General features: G+C 39.6%; 1 protein-coding gene across 1 annotated transcript in view; it reads left to right on the forward strand.

Moving 5' to 3' along the window:
* Positions 1 to 457: 457 nt before the first annotated feature.
* The window catches only part of LOC111160511 (nucleoporin 133), a 70185-nt gene continuing 52868 nt past the window's right edge, over positions 458 to 17774 (forward strand). The window contains exons 1-9 of the mRNA XM_022523659.1: positions 458 to 760; positions 2928 to 3046; positions 5865 to 5968; positions 7141 to 7248; positions 8785 to 8919; positions 9552 to 9722; positions 11403 to 11558; positions 11863 to 11933; positions 17334 to 17481. Of these exons, the coding sequence (XP_022379367.1) occupies positions 579 to 760; positions 2928 to 3046; positions 5865 to 5968; positions 7141 to 7248; positions 8785 to 8919; positions 9552 to 9722; positions 11403 to 11558; positions 11863 to 11933; positions 17334 to 17481 (1194 nt within the window). The 5' untranslated portion in view covers positions 458 to 578. The remainder of the gene's footprint in view (positions 761 to 2927; positions 3047 to 5864; positions 5969 to 7140; positions 7249 to 8784; positions 8920 to 9551; positions 9723 to 11402; positions 11559 to 11862; positions 11934 to 17333; positions 17482 to 17774) is intronic.

Below are 17774 nucleotides of genomic sequence, written 5' to 3' on the forward strand. Positions count from 1 at the left end.
CGTGGAGACAGCAGGGAGTGGGGAATGATACATGTAGAGAAGAACAAATATAACAGAGTGTGAAACCGCTGGCAACTTTTCCTATTTCCCCTCCTCAGCGTGGACCAGTGAACCGACACTTTCTAGTTCCCAAGAGGCTCAGGAAAGACCAGAACGCAGAGAGGCTTTGCGTTCAAGCTGCTAAAGGGCCAGACAGTCGAGAAGAGCACCTGGCGCTCCAGTTTCACTTCCCTGAGACTCCGGACACCCGCCAGCCCCCTAAACCCTCCACCGGTTACCTACAGGACCAAGTCCCACGGCCCCAGGCAGCCTCTGACGTCATTACCACGCGCCCTCCCCGGCCCGCTTCCTACCCGCGCCGACCACACCCCGCGGCTCGGCGCCGCGCTTTTACGTCTCACCGCGCTCCCACCCGGGCCTCCCCCGCCTCCCAGACAAAGCCCGGAGCTCGGCGCTGTGCTTTTGCGTCATCACCGCGTGCCCTCCCGCCTTTGGGCTTTCAAGCTCCCCGGCGCGCGAGCAGAGCTGCATCCCCACAGAAGGGATCTGCGTGCCCCGTGTCGCCTCTCCGTTCCGTCATGTTCCCGGGCGTCTCCTCTCCGCGGACACCTGGGCCCGGGACCCGAAGGGGCCCGCTGGGCGGAGTCGGACCCGGCTCCACGCCCCGGGCGACTAGCAGAAAAGGTCTGTCACTAGGGTCGGCAGTCAGCTCCCCGGTGCTCTTTTCGCCGGTCGGCCGGCGTAGCTCGCTGAGCTCGCGGTAAGTGATTGTCCCGGGTTCGGTCTCTTGACCGATCGGCGGGCCTGATGGGGTAGTGTCTCCAGAAGCCTCCGGAACCGGGGGCGGCGGGGAGGAATGCCAAAGTTTTGGGGAAATAGATCTTCGCCATCTTTGCGGGTAGTTATTTCAGCCTCGCTTTAATTTATCAGGCATTCACTTTGCACCTTTCCTGGAATTAGCTTTGTGTAGAGGTGAACAAATTAGAATTCAGTCGGTGGTTAGCTGCCTCCTTACTACCCCTGTGTTGCGGTGTCAGTCAGTCATGGGACTTTTCGTTTGTGTAAAGGCGATAGCCTGCTTCACTTAAGGCCAAATGAATCAATATGAAATCCGTCGACGGTGGTGGGAAAGAGCATCTCCAACCCAGGAAAATGCCTAATAGAGTTATTGTCATTCATATCTCCTGATTGATAACTAAGGGAGTTTTGGCCATACACGTCAACTTTGTAGCGAAATTAATAGGCGAAAGTCTTTCCATAACAGTGAGTTAAGAATAGTAATTTTGTAAACATATAAAAAACGGGGCACATCAGTCCACATCACCTGTTAAGTCATGCTCCGCACCCATCCTTTCATAATTAATCTAGAACTTTAGGCGGTAACTTGTTTCTGAGTAGTTTCTTCCGACTTTGTCTACCCTAAAAGAACTTTGTTCTGCAAGGAAACAACATTTCGAAAGTGCTCTTTAAAGTGGTGATCTTGTCAGTGTTTTCTATTCCTTTTGAGAAAAGTCAGGGAATTAAAGCTGTACTTTACTTAATGTGTTTTTAAAATATTTTCTTACTTACTAGTGATTGTTTAAAGAAAAATCTTGGTTATAATGGTATGTCAAGAAACAAAGCTCACTTAATCCTCATGATAAGAGAGAATAAGTTTTATACTGGTAACTACATTATTTTTTGAATGTTAACAGGGTGAGGAGATAAAATTTCAACTGCTGTGTCTGCTGTTGAAGAACAGGTAACAGCAGATACTCATGATTCTAATTTCTTGTACAAATCTGGGGTCGCCTATGTGGCTAAGTCCGTTAAGCGTCTGCCTTTGGCTTAGGTCATGATCTAGGGGTCCTGGGATGGAATCCCGCACAAGGAGCCTGCTTCTTCCTCTGCCTCCCTCCGCGTCCTCTCTCATGAATAAATAAATAAAATCTTTTTTAAAAAATCTGGTAGATTTCATAAAATTCTATAGCTGATGAGGGAAAAATGGGTGAAAGGGAGTGGAAGGTACAGACTTTCAGTTACAGAATGTGTAATTCATGGGATGAAAAGCACAGCATAGGGAATATAATCAGTGATGATATAATAGGGTTGCATAGTGACAGAGTAGCTATACTTGTGAGCATAGCACAGAATTTCTAATCACTGTTTTGTACACCTGAAACTAATATAACATTGTGTGTCAACTATACTTCAATAAAAAAAGTTCCAAGGCTGATGTGAGCTTAAAGATAATCTAATTCAATGTTTGTAACGCTTATTTGACTACAGTGTAGAATAAACTCTAGATTATATTCTGTTTTTCAAAAATGTTGATTGAGACCCTCAAAATGATCCGCAATTTGGAAAACGCTGATCTAGTCCAACCTTCGTATATCACAGCTAAGGAAGCAGTTATAAGGAGTTTAAGTGAATAGAGCATACATCTGATTACTAGAGCATAAGAGTCAGAAGCCGTTTTCTAGATCCTGTCAGTCTTTTTTTCTTTTTAACAAAAAATGTATTATGCAGTACATATGAGCCAGAGTTGTGTGTGTGGTTTTGTTTTTTGTTTGGTTTGGTTTTGGTTTTGGTTTTCGTTTTTTTTGTTTTGTTTTGTTTTTGTTTTTTACTGTTACACCTCATCTTTCTTCTTGTTTATCAAAGATCTTCTCTTTATGTGAAAATATGTACCTAAAAATTAGGATAGTGGAAAAAAAGTTTTTCAAGGATTTTGTTTATTTGACAGAAAGCAGGGGGAGTAGCAGGCAGAGGGTGAGGGAGAAGCAGGCTCCCTGCTGAGCGGAGAACCCAATTTGTGTTAGATCCTGAGACCCTGGAATCATGAGCTGAGCCCAAGGCAGATGCTTAACTGACTGAGCCACCCAGATGCCCCAAGACAACAGAAAATTTTAAGATACGGTTCAAGGAATGTTGTCTTTTTTCTTTAGAGGAACACCTACACGAATATTGCCACACCACTGTGTAACTGAGTCTATGAACTATGATGTGAAAACATTTGGATCTTCTCTTCCTGTTAAAGTAATGGAAGCCTTGACATTGGCTGAAGGTAGGTGTCATTTTCCGTTTGCCTCTATTAGCAGTTCAAAATGCAGCCTGGCTCTGGCTCAGATTGGTATTTGTGCTTTGTCTGATATCCCTTCACTTAAATGGGGTAGAGACAGGTAACATTTGGTTTTCACTGTAATTGAGAAATGTAATAAATTTGAAAAGCAGAGTGAGTTTATTTTTAGCACACATTTCTTTTTTTTTTTTTTTTTTTTGACAGGGATCACAAGTAGGCAGAGGGGCAGACAGAGAGAGAGAGGGGAAAGCAGGCTTCCTGCCGAGCAGAGAGCCCAATATGGGGCTCGATCCCAGGACCCTGAGATCTTGACCTGAGCTGAAGGCAGAGGCTTAACCCACTGAGCCACCCAGGCGCCCCTTTAGCACACATTTCACTGCATATGCAAAACTCAGTCTCATTTCAGAAGTTGATCATGTGTATGAAGTTTAGCTTAAAAAAAGCCAAAACACTGCCTCACATTATTGGGTGTGATAATGCAGTAAGGTGAAGGCTTACTACCTCTATTTCTGGATCCTAGAGGTTAGTATCCTAGAGGTTATATGTACACGTTTGTGTTATCAGTGTGGTGTACCTTTAGAATATTCTCTTGGCAGAGAATCAGAGTGGCAGTTCGGAAGAAGGGCAGTCATAGAAGGGTCAGAAAGGCAACAGTAAGGATGAGGGATTGGGCGACTGGGAGAGCAAAGTTCAGAGTATCCTCATGGATGTTCCCAAATCGTCTTTATTTGTGATTCAATTCTAGATTTTTGTGATTTTCTGGAACAGTGTTTTTCAGATTGCAGGTAGTAATGGAAATCAGTTTAGTGGCTCATGGCCAACATTTAAAAAAAATAGAATGCAGAATATCAGAGTGCATTTCATATAATAATGTTAGATGCCTGTTTGTTTTATTTAAATTATACGTGAATGCGTCATGATATAAAATGTATTTCATACTGTGAATGACAGTCAAAAAAGGTTAAAGTGTACTCCGTTCTAGCAAGGAATATTTCTCATCAACCTGAACTTGCATATCTTGCCTGTGAGTCCTTGAAAACTCAGGTATAGTGGTTTTCAGACAACTAAACTTCTACTAACCTCTGTCATGCACTGTTTTTATTATTTTTTAAAAGTTTTTTAAATTTATTTTTGCAAGAGAGTGAGCATGCACCAGAGAGAGCACACACATGAGCAGGGGGAGGGGCGGGGGTAATTGCACCTTTCCTGCTGAGCAGGTTAGGACCCTGGGATCATGACCTGAGCTGAAGACAGATGCTGAAGGTGACTGAGCCGCCCAGGTGCCCTGCACTATTTTTGTCTTAAATATATATAATATATTTTCCATTTTTCTTTACTCTTAAAAATTTGAGCTTAAATTATATTTAAACCTTTTAACATACTCCAGGTTCATGCCACCAGACTTTTAGTAACAAATAATACTCAGCCTCAGAGGAGAGAGTCCCTAGAAATTAGGATGTTTAAACTGAGGGGTGTGTAAACTGGAAGAACTTTTCCCTGTATGGAAACCTACCAAGGGCTGTGTGTGAAGTCAGAGACCTCAAGGACTTACCAGTAGAGTATTTGGAGCTGCTTTGTTGCTCTCAGGAAAAGAAAATATTGAGCCGATATGCTAATTCAGCAGAAACCACACAGCCTGTGTGAGTTAGTATTTTAGCTTGTATGTTATTGATGCCTTTTATCTCGCCCCTCTACCCGGCTTTAGGCAAAGAGCAAAGCTCAAATTAATTAAATTTCTAGGACTAACACACTTACTGAGGTTTACCACCAGTGCTTATGACAGCAATATAATAATTCAGTTTTGTCATTTAATATGGAATGTAACCCATCGAGTGTCTGGGTGACTGGCTCAGTTGGTTAAGCGGCCGACTCTTGGTTTTAGCTCAGGTCGTGGGCTCAAGCCCTGTGTCATGCTCTGCACTTAGTGAGGAGTCTGCTTGAGATTCTCTTCCTCCCCTCCCTCTGCCCCTTCCTTGTGCATGCTCTCTCTCTTTCTAAAATAAATAACTTTTAAGAAAATACGGAATGTAACCCTTGATGTCTGCATATAATGAAGTGCTTTATCATACTTTTAAAGAAAGTATTTGAAAAGTACTTATCATACTTTAAGGAAAGTATTTGAAAATCACATTCTTTTGAAGGAACAATTTTTCCTTGAAATTTTTTAATATATTTAATGGGAAAGATTATTATTTATGTTGCCGTATCAAAATAAAATTACAAATGTTACTAAATATTATAGAAAGTAAGATGCTGGTTTATAACCAATACTAAAAGATATTAAGCCTTAGTCCAAAATATACTTTTTGCCTTCAGATACATTTCTGAAAGTGATTATCAAAGTTAAATGGATTTCTTATTTTAGGTATTAATAACTCTTGAATTACTCAAGAGCACTTTTTGATGTGAATGAATTTTTTTATGTGTGATCACTTTTTTACACACACACACATCTGTAAAGAATGTAACCATAAAGAAGATCTTGGTATAAGGAATTTTAAGGTTTTTTTTTCTTCTTTTTGTTTTTTTTTAAAGATTTTATTTATTTATTTGACAGACAGAGATCACAAGCAGGCAGAGAGGCAGGCAGAGAGAGAGAGGGGGAAGCAGGCTCCCCACTGAGCACAGAGCCTAATGTGCGACTCCATCCCAGGACCCTGAGATCACGACGCGAACTGAAGGCAGAGGCTTAACCCACTGAGCCACCCAAGGGCCCCTTCTTTTTTGTTTGTTTTTTTTTTTTAACAGTTTTTCTTATTCATGCTTTAAGTTTAATTACGTACTTTTTTTTCCTTTTTTTTAGTTGATGATCACTTGACTGTTCACATAGATGAAGGAGGATGGGCTTGTCTGGTCTGCAGAGAGAAACTCATTATTTGGAAGATTGCTCTGTCACCTATTACTAAGGTAATGGCTGTTTAGGGAGCTAAAAGGTGGTAGAGGAGAGGATTACCCATTGGCTCTTAATTTTTACCCTAAAGCTTTAGAGTTGTTAAAGTACAGTAATCTGAATCTACTCAGACCTGGCTCTGCATTTTTGTTACGATACGGAGTACTGAGCATGCAAATACATTTTCATGTTGGGAAGGTTTCTCCCATTTAATAATTTTAAACTAGATCCATGTTATTTACATTTAATAACATTAGACTTTGTAATTTTTAATTAACATTATACATGTCATTTCAGTCTACCTAATGAAGTTTAAGACTAAATGCTGTCCACCTAACCTAATGAACTGAGTTTATTTATTTCTAAGATAGAACTCTGTTTCACTAAATCCACCAAATGATGCTTAATAGGGAAAAACTGAGGGGTGGCTATGTGACTCAGTCAGTTAAGCAGCTAACTCTTGATTTTGGCTCAAGTCATGATTTCTGGGTCACATAGGATTATCATTTGTGTTTCTGAGATCTTATCCTCAGCAACTTATTTTCTTTTGTGTTCCAGATCAGGCATCCTGTCTTGTACCAGTCACTGGTTACTGTTGTCACTGGGCCATTGTTCTGTTGGAACTGGGGACTCATGCTTACCTAAACTCTTGACATCTGTGGTCTCCATACTGGTGCTGCCCCGAAAATAGAATTTGTAGTTGAGAGCATAGGTGAAGGAGACGTCCTGGGGGCCCTGATGAGTTACCAGAGGGAGCCTGATACCTGGCATAGGCCAAGAAGTATTTTCTGGACAGCTTGGTATAATTGGTTATTCTGTGGTCATGAAGATTTTAGATGTCAAATAAACAAATCAAGACTAGCCTGGGAAAATTCCGTACATACATCTCTTAAGCAGTACACATCTTTTTAGTCCAGAAAGATACTGGGCTTGTTGATATTCAGGGTCTGGTCTACCTCTTAAGTTTTCCTGATTCTGTATGTCTTAAGATACTTTGTTTTGAAATTACTGAAAGCCCTGATGAAACCCTAATGAAAAAGATAAGAGAAAAAAGAATATTTGTAGAATGGTATTTCCAGCAATGAATGAGAATATGAAATATGCAGGGAAAGAAAATAGTGAAGTCAGGTGCGTATTCAAAAAACTTGGATTTGATGTGAAAGATTTTTGGTTTGGGTTTCTTCTTTAGTTATCTGTTTGCAAAGAACTTCAGCTGCCGCCTAGTGACTTCCCTTGGAGTGCTGACTTGGTGGCTCTCTCTTATCCTGATACTGCAGGTGAAGCACATTCTACTCAGGTAGGTGACTTAAGTGCTTATTGAAATATAGATTTTTTTAAAATAAGGGAGTTCTAATATTAGAGGAATCATCCAACCTGATTCAGACACATAACCGTAAAGCCACAGGAGTCAAGACACTAGTATTGGCAGATAGACACATAGAGAATGCTGATACAGAGGTAGCCCTTTGATCTGTGACAGCTGCAACAGTAGTTCAGTGGAGTAAGGATAGTCTTTTCAGTAAATGGTGTTGGGACCATTAATCATCCTTATACCAAAAAAAAAAAAAAAAAAAAAAAAGACTTTTCCCCTAAAATTCCTATCTTATACAAAGATTAACTCAAAAGGGATCATAGATTTAGATCTAAAACATAAAACTATAAATTTTTGGAAGAAAGCAGGAGAAGATCATCATGACCTAGGATTAGACAAAGAGTTCTTGGAAATCAGCAAAAGCGTGATTCACAAAAGTAAAAAATAGGTAAATTGGACTTCATCAGAATTAAAAACTTGGCTCTGTCAAAGACAGTGACAAGAAAAGAGACAAGCTACAGACTGGGAGAGAATGTTCCTAAGTCCTATATCCAAGAAAGAACTTGTATCTAGAATGTAAAATGAACTCTCAAAGCTTAAAAGGAAAACAACCCAATTTAAAAACAGAGCACAAGATTTGAACAGATACTTTACCAAAGAAGATAAAAGGGTGTCAGAGGTGTTCACATCATTGGCCGTTAGGGAAATGCATACTGAAATGACAGTGAGCTATCACAGTACACCGATTAAAATGGTCAAAATACAAAATACCCTGCCAAGTGCCGGCAAGGATGTGGAGCAACTGGAACTCCCACATTCCTGATGGGGATGCAAAATGGCACAGCTACTTGATTTTTACTTTCCTAGCAATTCCATTCCTAGCTATTTACCTCATAGAAATTAAAACTTAAAAGTTTACACAAAAAACTATGATTGTCGTAACAGCTTTATTTGTGATAGCCAAAGGTGGAAACAACTCAAATGTCCTTTTAACAAGTGAATGAATAAAGAAATGGGTTTCATCCATAGAGTGGACTGCTATGCAACAGTAAAAAGGAATGAATTCTTCATACAGCAACAACCCAGATCAGAGACATGCTGAAATGAGATAAGCCAGTGCTTAAAGGTTACATTCTGTATGATTTCATTTACCTGGCATTCTCAGAAAGATGAAACTATAATGATGGAAACTGGTTGCCAGGGTTAAGATGGGAAAAAGCTGTGATTATAAAGTGATAGCACGAGGGAGTTTGGGATGTTTATGGGACTGTGCTGTCCCTATATGGGTAGTAGTTACCTAGGTCTATACAGGTGTTAAAATTACTAGAACTGCACAACAAAAGGAAAAGAAAGTAAATTTTATAGTCTGATGATGTTTAAAATATAAACAGGAAGGGATATGTCCCCCTAATTTCTGTAAATCAAATAATAAATTGCTCTAGTTTGTTTTTATCAGTGTCACTAGACACACCAGACACATCTTTTTACTGTAATTGCCGAGTATTATGATCTTGTTTGAAGGCTATTGCTGTCATGGTTGCCACCAGAGAAGGATCCGTCCGTTACTGGCCAAGCCTTGCTGGTGAAGATACCTACATGGAGACCTTTGTAGATTTGGGAGGTGATAAGACTTACAGTTTCCTAACAGCAGTGCAGGTATGTGATGGATTTTCTTTCATATTTATTGGAAAGCTGTGATTTGCTTTGGAGTGAGATGTGAATGAGTAAAAGTTGTTTTGGATAGACCATACAGCCAGAGAGGAATCAGAAAGAGGTAAGAGAAGAATGTAAGGGTCTAGGAGTTGAACGATTGGACAAAGGAAAGCCTTTTTCCTAGGACTCTGAAATACCAGTATTGAATCATAGCCCATGGTATTCATTTCTTTCAGAAATATTTCCTGATGGTGACTTAGAAACCCTTAGACATTAGGAAGAATGGCATGCATTATAATGTACACTCTGCAAGTTTACCAAAGAATAAAATGTGATACTTGATTTGTTGAACCTGTGGTGTGGTGAACCTGTATTTTAAAAATCAGAATTAAGGAAACACCCAATTAAAAAAACAACTAAAATTTATGTAAAATTAATAGTATCATATCTTAGTAACATGTTATAGTATTTGTAAGTAAATCATTTTAGTAAAATGATACTTTTTTAAAAAATTCTTTTAGATTTGTTTTAAGGTACAGATGATAGATGACTTGTTTCTATATCAAAGCATTTTGTGTTAATGCTCTTTATCTTAGTTATAGATGCGTAACTAATTTCACAATATTTGTTCATAGGGAGGAAGTTTTATTTTGTCCTCATCGGGAAGCCAGCTGGTTCGGCTGATACCTGATAGTTTAGGAAAGATTCATCAACACATTCTGCCTCAAGGACAAGGGATGCTTTCAGGAATTGGTCGGAAGGTTTCTTCTCTTTTGGGAATTTTATCTCCCAGTAGTGATCTCATCGTAAGTTGATAAAATGATTTTGTTTTACAAGCTTGTTTCTTCTTGAAATCAGTAAGTTGGAGGTTTCCTATGAAGTTGGTATTGTCTCCGTATGAATACTAGTATATAGGAAGTAAAACCTTTGATGTTTTCAGTGAAGCATTTTTATTGTGATCAAATGAGTTCATACGAACTCTCACAAACCCTGTAACTTTAATATTCTTAAATCATACAGATTCTCTTACATGTACATTCTTTGGATTAAAACTTATATAAAATTGTTATATAAAATTATATATAAAAATATATAAACTACTATTATATAAAATTGTGTTTAAGGACGAGTTTTGCTTTTTGACTTAACCGAAAGTGTTCTCGACTCCCATGACTCCAGCTGTTTGTGTGGATGACTCGAATCTGAATCTGTCAGCCGGGCTTCTGCCTCAGGCTCTGGCACAGCGAAGGGAGGCAGATGGCAGCAAACCTGGAGCGTGTCCTCTCTGCTAGAGGCTCTGTATTTGTTATTTTGAGCAATAACTGTGATAACCTGTAACGTAGAGTGCTTTCTCCCCAGTTTGCAGATGAGCAAACAGCCTCAGTGACATTTATGTAAACTGCCTGACGTTGCACGACTACTCTGTGGCAGATATGTGCCCAGGCCTCTTTGAATTGAAAGCACATTTTCTTCTCACTGTGCTGTTTCCTCTAACTGCAGGTTGCTCTCGCCATCTGCTTTCTTGATGGTCTAAAGACCTAAAACCTAATATGTCTGAAAACAAATTGCTCATATTCCCTCTTCCCTCACATTTTCTACACCAAAAGTGTATATAAAATTCGTTTCTCTTTTGGCCTGTTAATTTCTGTTCATGACCCTGTCACTGTTTTCAGTGACCTGAGTATAAACTCTCCAGTGTGTGTGTGTTTGTGGGTATGTGTATGCACACCTCCCTTCTATAGCAGATTCCGTACTTAACAGATACTATAGATTTGACTTCTAACATGTCTCATTTTCATCCCTACCTTTTGCTTCCATTGTTATGCCCTAATCTGCACTCTTGGTGAATTTCCCCTAAGCCCTGGGTGGCAGTTCAGTTTACTCTCTGATGGCTCTTTAACCCATTAGTGGCCAGAATCATGGTGCTAGGAGAAATGGAGAAAATCAGGGTTTTAACTCAAAACAATCGTGTGCCCACTAAAAACACAACTATACTTCATAACCAATATATACTTGAAAAGGCAGAATAATCTATCTACATATAACTTGCCACATTCCTTTTCCTACAACACACCTCTTGAGTTCAAAAGCCATTGATAATACCTTGTTTACTAGGTTTACAGATTCACATTCAGGACTCTGCTGTGTGTCCCTAACTTTTCATTTGAGCATTATTTTTCCTCCTTTTCTAGCTATAGTCTAGATTCCAGTGTAACAGAACTGCTTGTTCTCTGGAAGGCCTCATAACTTTCCCACAACTGTACTCTTTGTGGGCTGTCTGCTTTTATATTTCTAGAAATCTTACCTTGCTTTCAAGGTTCATTTTAGGATCACTCCTTTCTGGAATACTAAATGAAGAATTCCACCAGGATTACTAATGGAATACTTATAAAACATATAAATTTGAATTTCAGAAAAGTAGTTCCTTCACATTAGAACTTAAAAATCTGTAAATGTAACTTTTTTCTTCTCTCCTCTCCATACAGCTTTCAAGTGTCCTTTGGGATAGAGAGAGAGCAAGCTTTTATAGCCTGACAAGTTCAAACATCAGTAAATGGGAATTGGATGATTCTTCAGAAAAACAAGCACATAGTTGGGATCTAAATAGAGTCCTGAAGGAAAACATTACTGATGCTATTTGGGTAAGGAAAAATAATATTCATCTTTGCAATTCACGTTTTGATTAGATAAGAATGCTAGTTTCTTTAATTATTTTATTTATTAGAACACATTTCAATGCAGTGTAGCTTTTAGTCATCAGATAAGCAGAAATAGGGAGTTCAAGCCTTAGAAATACTGGAGTTCACTGATTTACTTAGTAGCTTTAAAAATGCATATATTATTTATTCAGCAACTTTGAACTGTTTAATAGGTGCTGGGAATACAAAGGTGAAAAGCAATGATCCTTATACTCATGGAGCTTATGTTATTGATGTTTTCATATAGGGATCTGAAAGTAACTATGAAGCTATTAAAGAAGGGGTCAACATTCGGTATTTGGATTTGAAGCAAAACTGGTAAGCAGTTAGCTTGTCCTCAAGAATACAGGTAGCTATTTGGGAAACTAATGTTTATTGTAAAATGATGATCAGTCTTGCCGTCTGTTCTTCTAATGCTGTTCGCATCATACTTTCATACCTTACTGAAAGGCTTTGTGTCCTTTTCTAGCGATGCTGGTTGATTTGAGAAATATAGGCAGTTCTCAGCCCTCACCTGCATATTCTTATGTTAGTTGTCTGCCCTAGTTCGAGACTCATCTTTCCTGCTCTTATGGCTGGAGCTTCTCTTCACACTAAGAGATGCCCTCCCTGCTGCTGCTGCGGGTGCCCCCTGCTGTCATCCTTCTCTTCTCAGTGGCGATACCAGCCATTCTTCTCCAGCCTTTTTGCTTTAGTAAGCTTATGTTTGTGGCGAAAGTGGGGTGAGGTTTTGTCTTGGCAGTACAAGTGAGAACTCACTCAGGGTTTAAATTCACAGTGAATTTCCTCTTAGAAATGGTGCTCTAAGTGGCACTTAATATCCTAGGTTAGTCTGATAAATCCTAGGTTAGTTATCCTGTGTTATTATTTAATTTTAATACCAAAGGTCATATGGAACTTAAAAACCATTTATAACATGGCTTCCATGTTATATATGACTTGTAATTCTTCAAAACACAACATACCAGAAGTTAAGAGCAATTTTTGTGTTTTAGAGTAATTTTTTTATTTTTTTAAAGATTTTATTTGTTTATTTGACAGAGAGAGGGAGATCACAAGTTACTCAGAGAGGTGGGGGGGGGGTGGAGGAGCAGGCACCCTGCTGAGCAGAGAGCCCGATGTGGAGCTCAATCCCAGGACCCTGAGATCATGACCTGAGCTGAAGGCAGAGGCTTAACCCACTGAGCCACCCAGGCGCCCCTAGAGTAATTTATTTAGTAGAACAAATTCTACTTGTTTTTTTGGAAGGATATTGCAGTTCTGCTGTATAATTTTTCTTAGGCTCTTGAGAATGTCAGTAAGATCCTTCTTTATAGTTTCTGAAAACCTTACATAAACTATCAAAGAGGTAGAAGTAGCATGTGTTTAATTTCCACAAGTGGTTTAATTAAATATAGTTCATGTGTTTTCATGTATCTTTACCAGACTTTCAGGAATTTAGGACTACTGCTAGGGTGCACCTGGGTGACTCAGTCGCTAAACATCTGCCTTTGGCTCAGGTCATGATTCCAGGGTCGTAGTAGTAGGATCAAGTCCCGCTTCAGGCTCCCTGCTCTGTGGAAAGCCTGCTTCTCCCTTTCCCACTCCTTCTGCTTGTATTCCCTCTCCCACTGTCTCTCTCTGTCAAATAAATAAAATCTTAAAAAAAAAAAATTACTGCTGCTGGGACACAGACCACGTGGTCATATGATGCAGACATTTTTTCACATAGTTTTCAGAACAGAGATGTGGACTGAAAACAGAAGAGAAACATGCTTAAGAATTTCTGGACTGGGTCAGAGCCCCGGCTCGTCTCCTCCATTGTTGTCATGCTAGCAAGGTGCTTGTGGGACTTCTAAGACGTAGCTCTTGTTCTCCTTCTGGACCGTCTAGTGATCATACGGTGTCTGTATCTGCATACGTTTCTTCTATTTAAGAATACTGTCCGTCTTCTTGATGCTCACTGATGCTCTTGATCTTTTGCTTGTGTTGGCCAGGTTTGTAACCTGGCATATATTTTCATGGAACAGGCTTACAAGTTCTTTTACTAGATTATTACACAGAGCTCAGAGAGCCTCATTTTAGATGTGAAATTGGATTTTTTTAAGTCTTAAGTGTATTGTTTTGTATATACTCGTAAAAATTTAACAATAAATTTTTCTTTTTTAAATTTTTTAAATTTATTTATTTGACAGACAAAGATCACAAGTAGGCAGAGAGGCAGGCAGAGGGAGAGAGAGAGAGGAGGAAGCAGGCTCCCCGCTGAGCAGAGTGCCTGATGCGGGGCTTGATCCCAGGATTCTGGGATCATGACCTGAGTCGAAAGCAGAGGCTTTAACCCACTGAGCCGCCCAGGCGCCCCTGTTTTTAAATTTTTTTTTTAAAGATTTTATTTATTTATTTGAGAGAGAGTGAGGGAGAGCATGAGAGGGCAAAAAGTCAGGGAGAAGCAGACTCCCTTCAGAGCTGGGAGCCCGATGTGGAACTTGATCCGGGGACTCCGGGATCATGACCTGAGCTGAAAGGCAGTGGCCTATCCAGCCGAGCCACCCAGGCACCCTGTTTTTAAATTTTTAACAATAAATAAAAAATTTATTGTTAAATTTTTATTAGTTTGCAAAATTTAGAGTATCTACCTATCATCTCTACTACCTAAAACAGCTTCATGTTTTTTCCAAATGTGAAGATGTTTTTATATAGATGTCAAATAAAACTGTTCTAGCACTACTCTAAGAAATTCTGTTAGCATGTCTCCATGACTTCGTGGCACCCTTTATCACCCAATATACAGTCTTTAGAGTAACTTCAATATAGAGCCTTATCATAGGTACGACCAACTCTGCTTCCCTCCTTGGTACATTCAAGACCACATTCTCTGTGATCTCACTTGGTTTCTTTTTTTTTTCTGTCTTTTTGGCTGTACTTTTCATCTCTGTGACCTGTTTATTTTATAACTGGAAGTTTACACCTGTTAATCCACTTTGTTTTGCCCATCCCCTCAGCCATCTCCCTTCTGGCAACTAAGAGTCTTCTTTTGTTTTTCTGATTGTTTGTTTTGTTTTTAAGATTCCATGTAAAAGGGAAGTCGTATGGTATTTGTCTTTTTGTGTCTGACTTACTTCACTTAGCATAATACTCTAGTTCCATCCATTTTGTCACAGATGGCAAGATCTTAACTCTTTTTTGCTGAGTAGTATTCCTGTGTGTGTGTGTGTGCGCGTGCGCACACTATGTCTTTATCCATTCATTTGTTGATGAGTACTCGGGTTGCTTACATGTCTCAGCTGTTGCTGCAACAAACATAGGGGTACATATATATTTTCAAATTAGTGTTTTTGTTTTCTTTGGATAAATACCCAGTTAGTGGAGTTATTGGATCATACGGTATTTCAATTTTTAATTTTTTGAGAAACCTCCATACTGTTTTCCATAGCAGCTTCACCAGTTTGCATTCCCACCAACAGAATGTGAGGGCTCCTTTTTCCTCTACATCCTCACCAGCACTTGTTAATTCTTGTCCTTTTTATTTTAGCCATTCTGACAGGTGTGAGGTGATATTTCATTGTGATTTTGTGCATTTCCCTGACGATTACTGATGTTGAGCATCTTTTCTTTTGTCTCCTAGCCACCTGTATGTCTTCTTTAGAAAAACATCTCTTCAGGGCCTCTGCCCATTTTTAAATTGGGTTATTTGGGGGTAGTGGTGGTGTTGTGTAAGTTCTTTACGTTATTTTAGATATTAACTGCTTATCAGATATATCATTTTTGGAATTCCATTCATTAGGTTGCCTTTTTGTTTTGTTGATCATTTCCTTTGCTGTGCAAAAGCTTTTTATTTTGGTGTAACCCCAGGAGTTTGATTTTGCTTTGGTTTCTCTTGCCTGAGGAGACATATCCATAAATATGTTGTTAAGGCTGATGTCCTAGAGATCACTGCCTGTTTTCTTTTAGGAGTTTTATGGTTTCAGATCTCACATTTAGGTCTTTAGTCCATTAGTTATTTTTTATGCATAACGTTCTTCTATATCCGGTATTAGCTCTTTAGGTCACTGCCAGTATATTATAAGTTTGGGCTAGTATTGTTGGATTCCTTTCAGGAGTCTGAGTAGGAGTGATAAGGGTTCAGGACCTGGTGAAGATCACAGTGGAAAGAGAAACGAGAGCCATGTTCAGATTGCTCGATTTGAAGTGATGTCGTTTAGTCATTCGCTGGGTTTCATTTTTTTTTCCGGTTTCTTGTTTTTAGTTGTCAGTAGAGGGCGCTTGCTCCCTGCCCGTCCCAACCCCCCATTAATATTTCTGAGACTTGAATGAAAGTTGCTAATAATAAATACTACTGAATATTTTGGAGGGCTTGAGATTAGAGACCATGTAATTCTTTGTTGAGGGCAACAACTTTGATAGACTTACGAGAAACGTAAGCTTTAAGATAGAAAAAGGTTTGTTTTCACATTGAAATTTCTGCAACTGATTGTTAAAAACAAAATGTTCCTCTGGACCAAAGTAAGCTTTAAAGAACAAATTAGGTCAGGGTTTGGCAGCCTTTCTCTGAAGGGCCCACAATGTGGTCTTCACTGCAGCTCTTCTACTCTGTAGTGATAGCATGAAGGCATCCACAGACAGTACGGAAATGAGTGGGCCTGGCTGCATTCCAGTAAAGCTTCATTTATAAAAACTCGGTTGGGCACAGTTTGGCCTGAGGGCTGTGCTTTGTTGGTCCTGCGTTTGATGATTTGTTGATTTTTTTTTAAGTCAGATTTATTGAGCTATATTTTATATACGGTAAAATTCACCTTAGTGTGTAATGAGTTGACAGACGCAGACTCATTTGACCGTGAGACGCAGTCGCGATATGAAATCGTTCCATCAGCCCCAAACTCCCTTGCATCCCTTTGTAATCAAAGCCTCCTTCAGTCTCAACCGTGGCGACTGTTGATGTGTTTTCAGTCCCTGTTGTTTTGTCTTTTTCTGAATGCCCTGCAAATGGGATCATATAATATAAAGCCTGTTGAGACTGCCTTCTTTCACTTAGCACAATGCATTTGATGTTCATTCAGCAGTTTCTTCCTTTTTACTGAGTAGTGCACACTGTGTAGAATTACCAGGGCTTGAGGTGCCTGGGTGGTTCAGTTGGTTAAATGTCCCAACTCTTCATTTCCGCTCAGGTCATGAACTCAGGGTCATGGCACTGAGCCCTGCATTGGGCTCCATGCTCAGCTCAGAGTCTGCTTGGGATTCTCTCTCCTCCTCTGCCCCTCTCCCCACTTGCACTCTCTTCTCTCAAAGTCTTGAAAAAAAAATTACCAGGGGTGCCTGGGTGGCTCAGTTGGGTAAGCATCTACCTTCGCCTCAGGTCATAATCCCAGGGTCCTGCATCAGGCTCCCTGCTCAGCGCAGAGCCGGATTCTCCCTCTCCCTCTGCTGCTCCCCCTGCTTGTGTTCTCTCTCTCTCTCTTTCTCTGCCAAATAAATAAATAAAATCTTAAAAAAAAAAAAAATTACCGGGATTTATCTATTCAGCAGTTGAAGGATATTGGGCTTCCAGTTTTAGGTAATTGTGAGTAAAGCCACTATAACTATTTGCACACAGGTTTTTGTGTGAACATAAGTTTTTGTTTTTCTTGGGTAAATATCTAGGAGTGGGATTGCTAGGGCATATGGTTAGTATGTATTTAACTATATAAGAAACTGACAAACTGACTTCCAAGAGGCTGTAGATCTTTCTTTTTCATTGATTAGTGATGGGCTCCTGATTTTGGCAGCCGCATGGCACCCAGCAGACAATCCATGTCTCATCTATTACTCTCTGATAACAGTAGAAGATAATGGCCACCAAATGTCTGATGCAGTAACTGTGGAAGTCACTCAGTGCAATCCACCTTTTCAGGTAAGAGTTCTATCTGTACAGTGAACTACAGATGACAAGAACGTACTGAGTTGTTTGTCCTAATGCTGTAGGCTCAGATTCTTTTGAGAGATTTACTTGGAAGTCTTGAGATACTTTTAAATAGCCAGTTTTTAGGCATTGCATTTTGTTTGCCATCTTAGACTCATTACTTTGGACAACCTTAGCTAAAGAGGAATGAGGGTGGAAGCAGCTGACGGCAAGCCGTTGTTTAATGTTGTAAGTATTGTTGAATAATGGTGATGTTCATAAGACAAAGACAAAGCCTTAAAGTG

Source organism: Enhydra lutris, unplaced genomic scaffold (genome assembly GCF_002288905.1).
Source record: "Enhydra lutris kenyoni isolate GAN:26980312 unplaced genomic scaffold, ASM228890v2 scaffoldscaffold76, whole genome shotgun sequence".
NCBI lineage: Eukaryota > Metazoa > Chordata > Mammalia > Carnivora > Mustelidae > Enhydra > Enhydra lutris.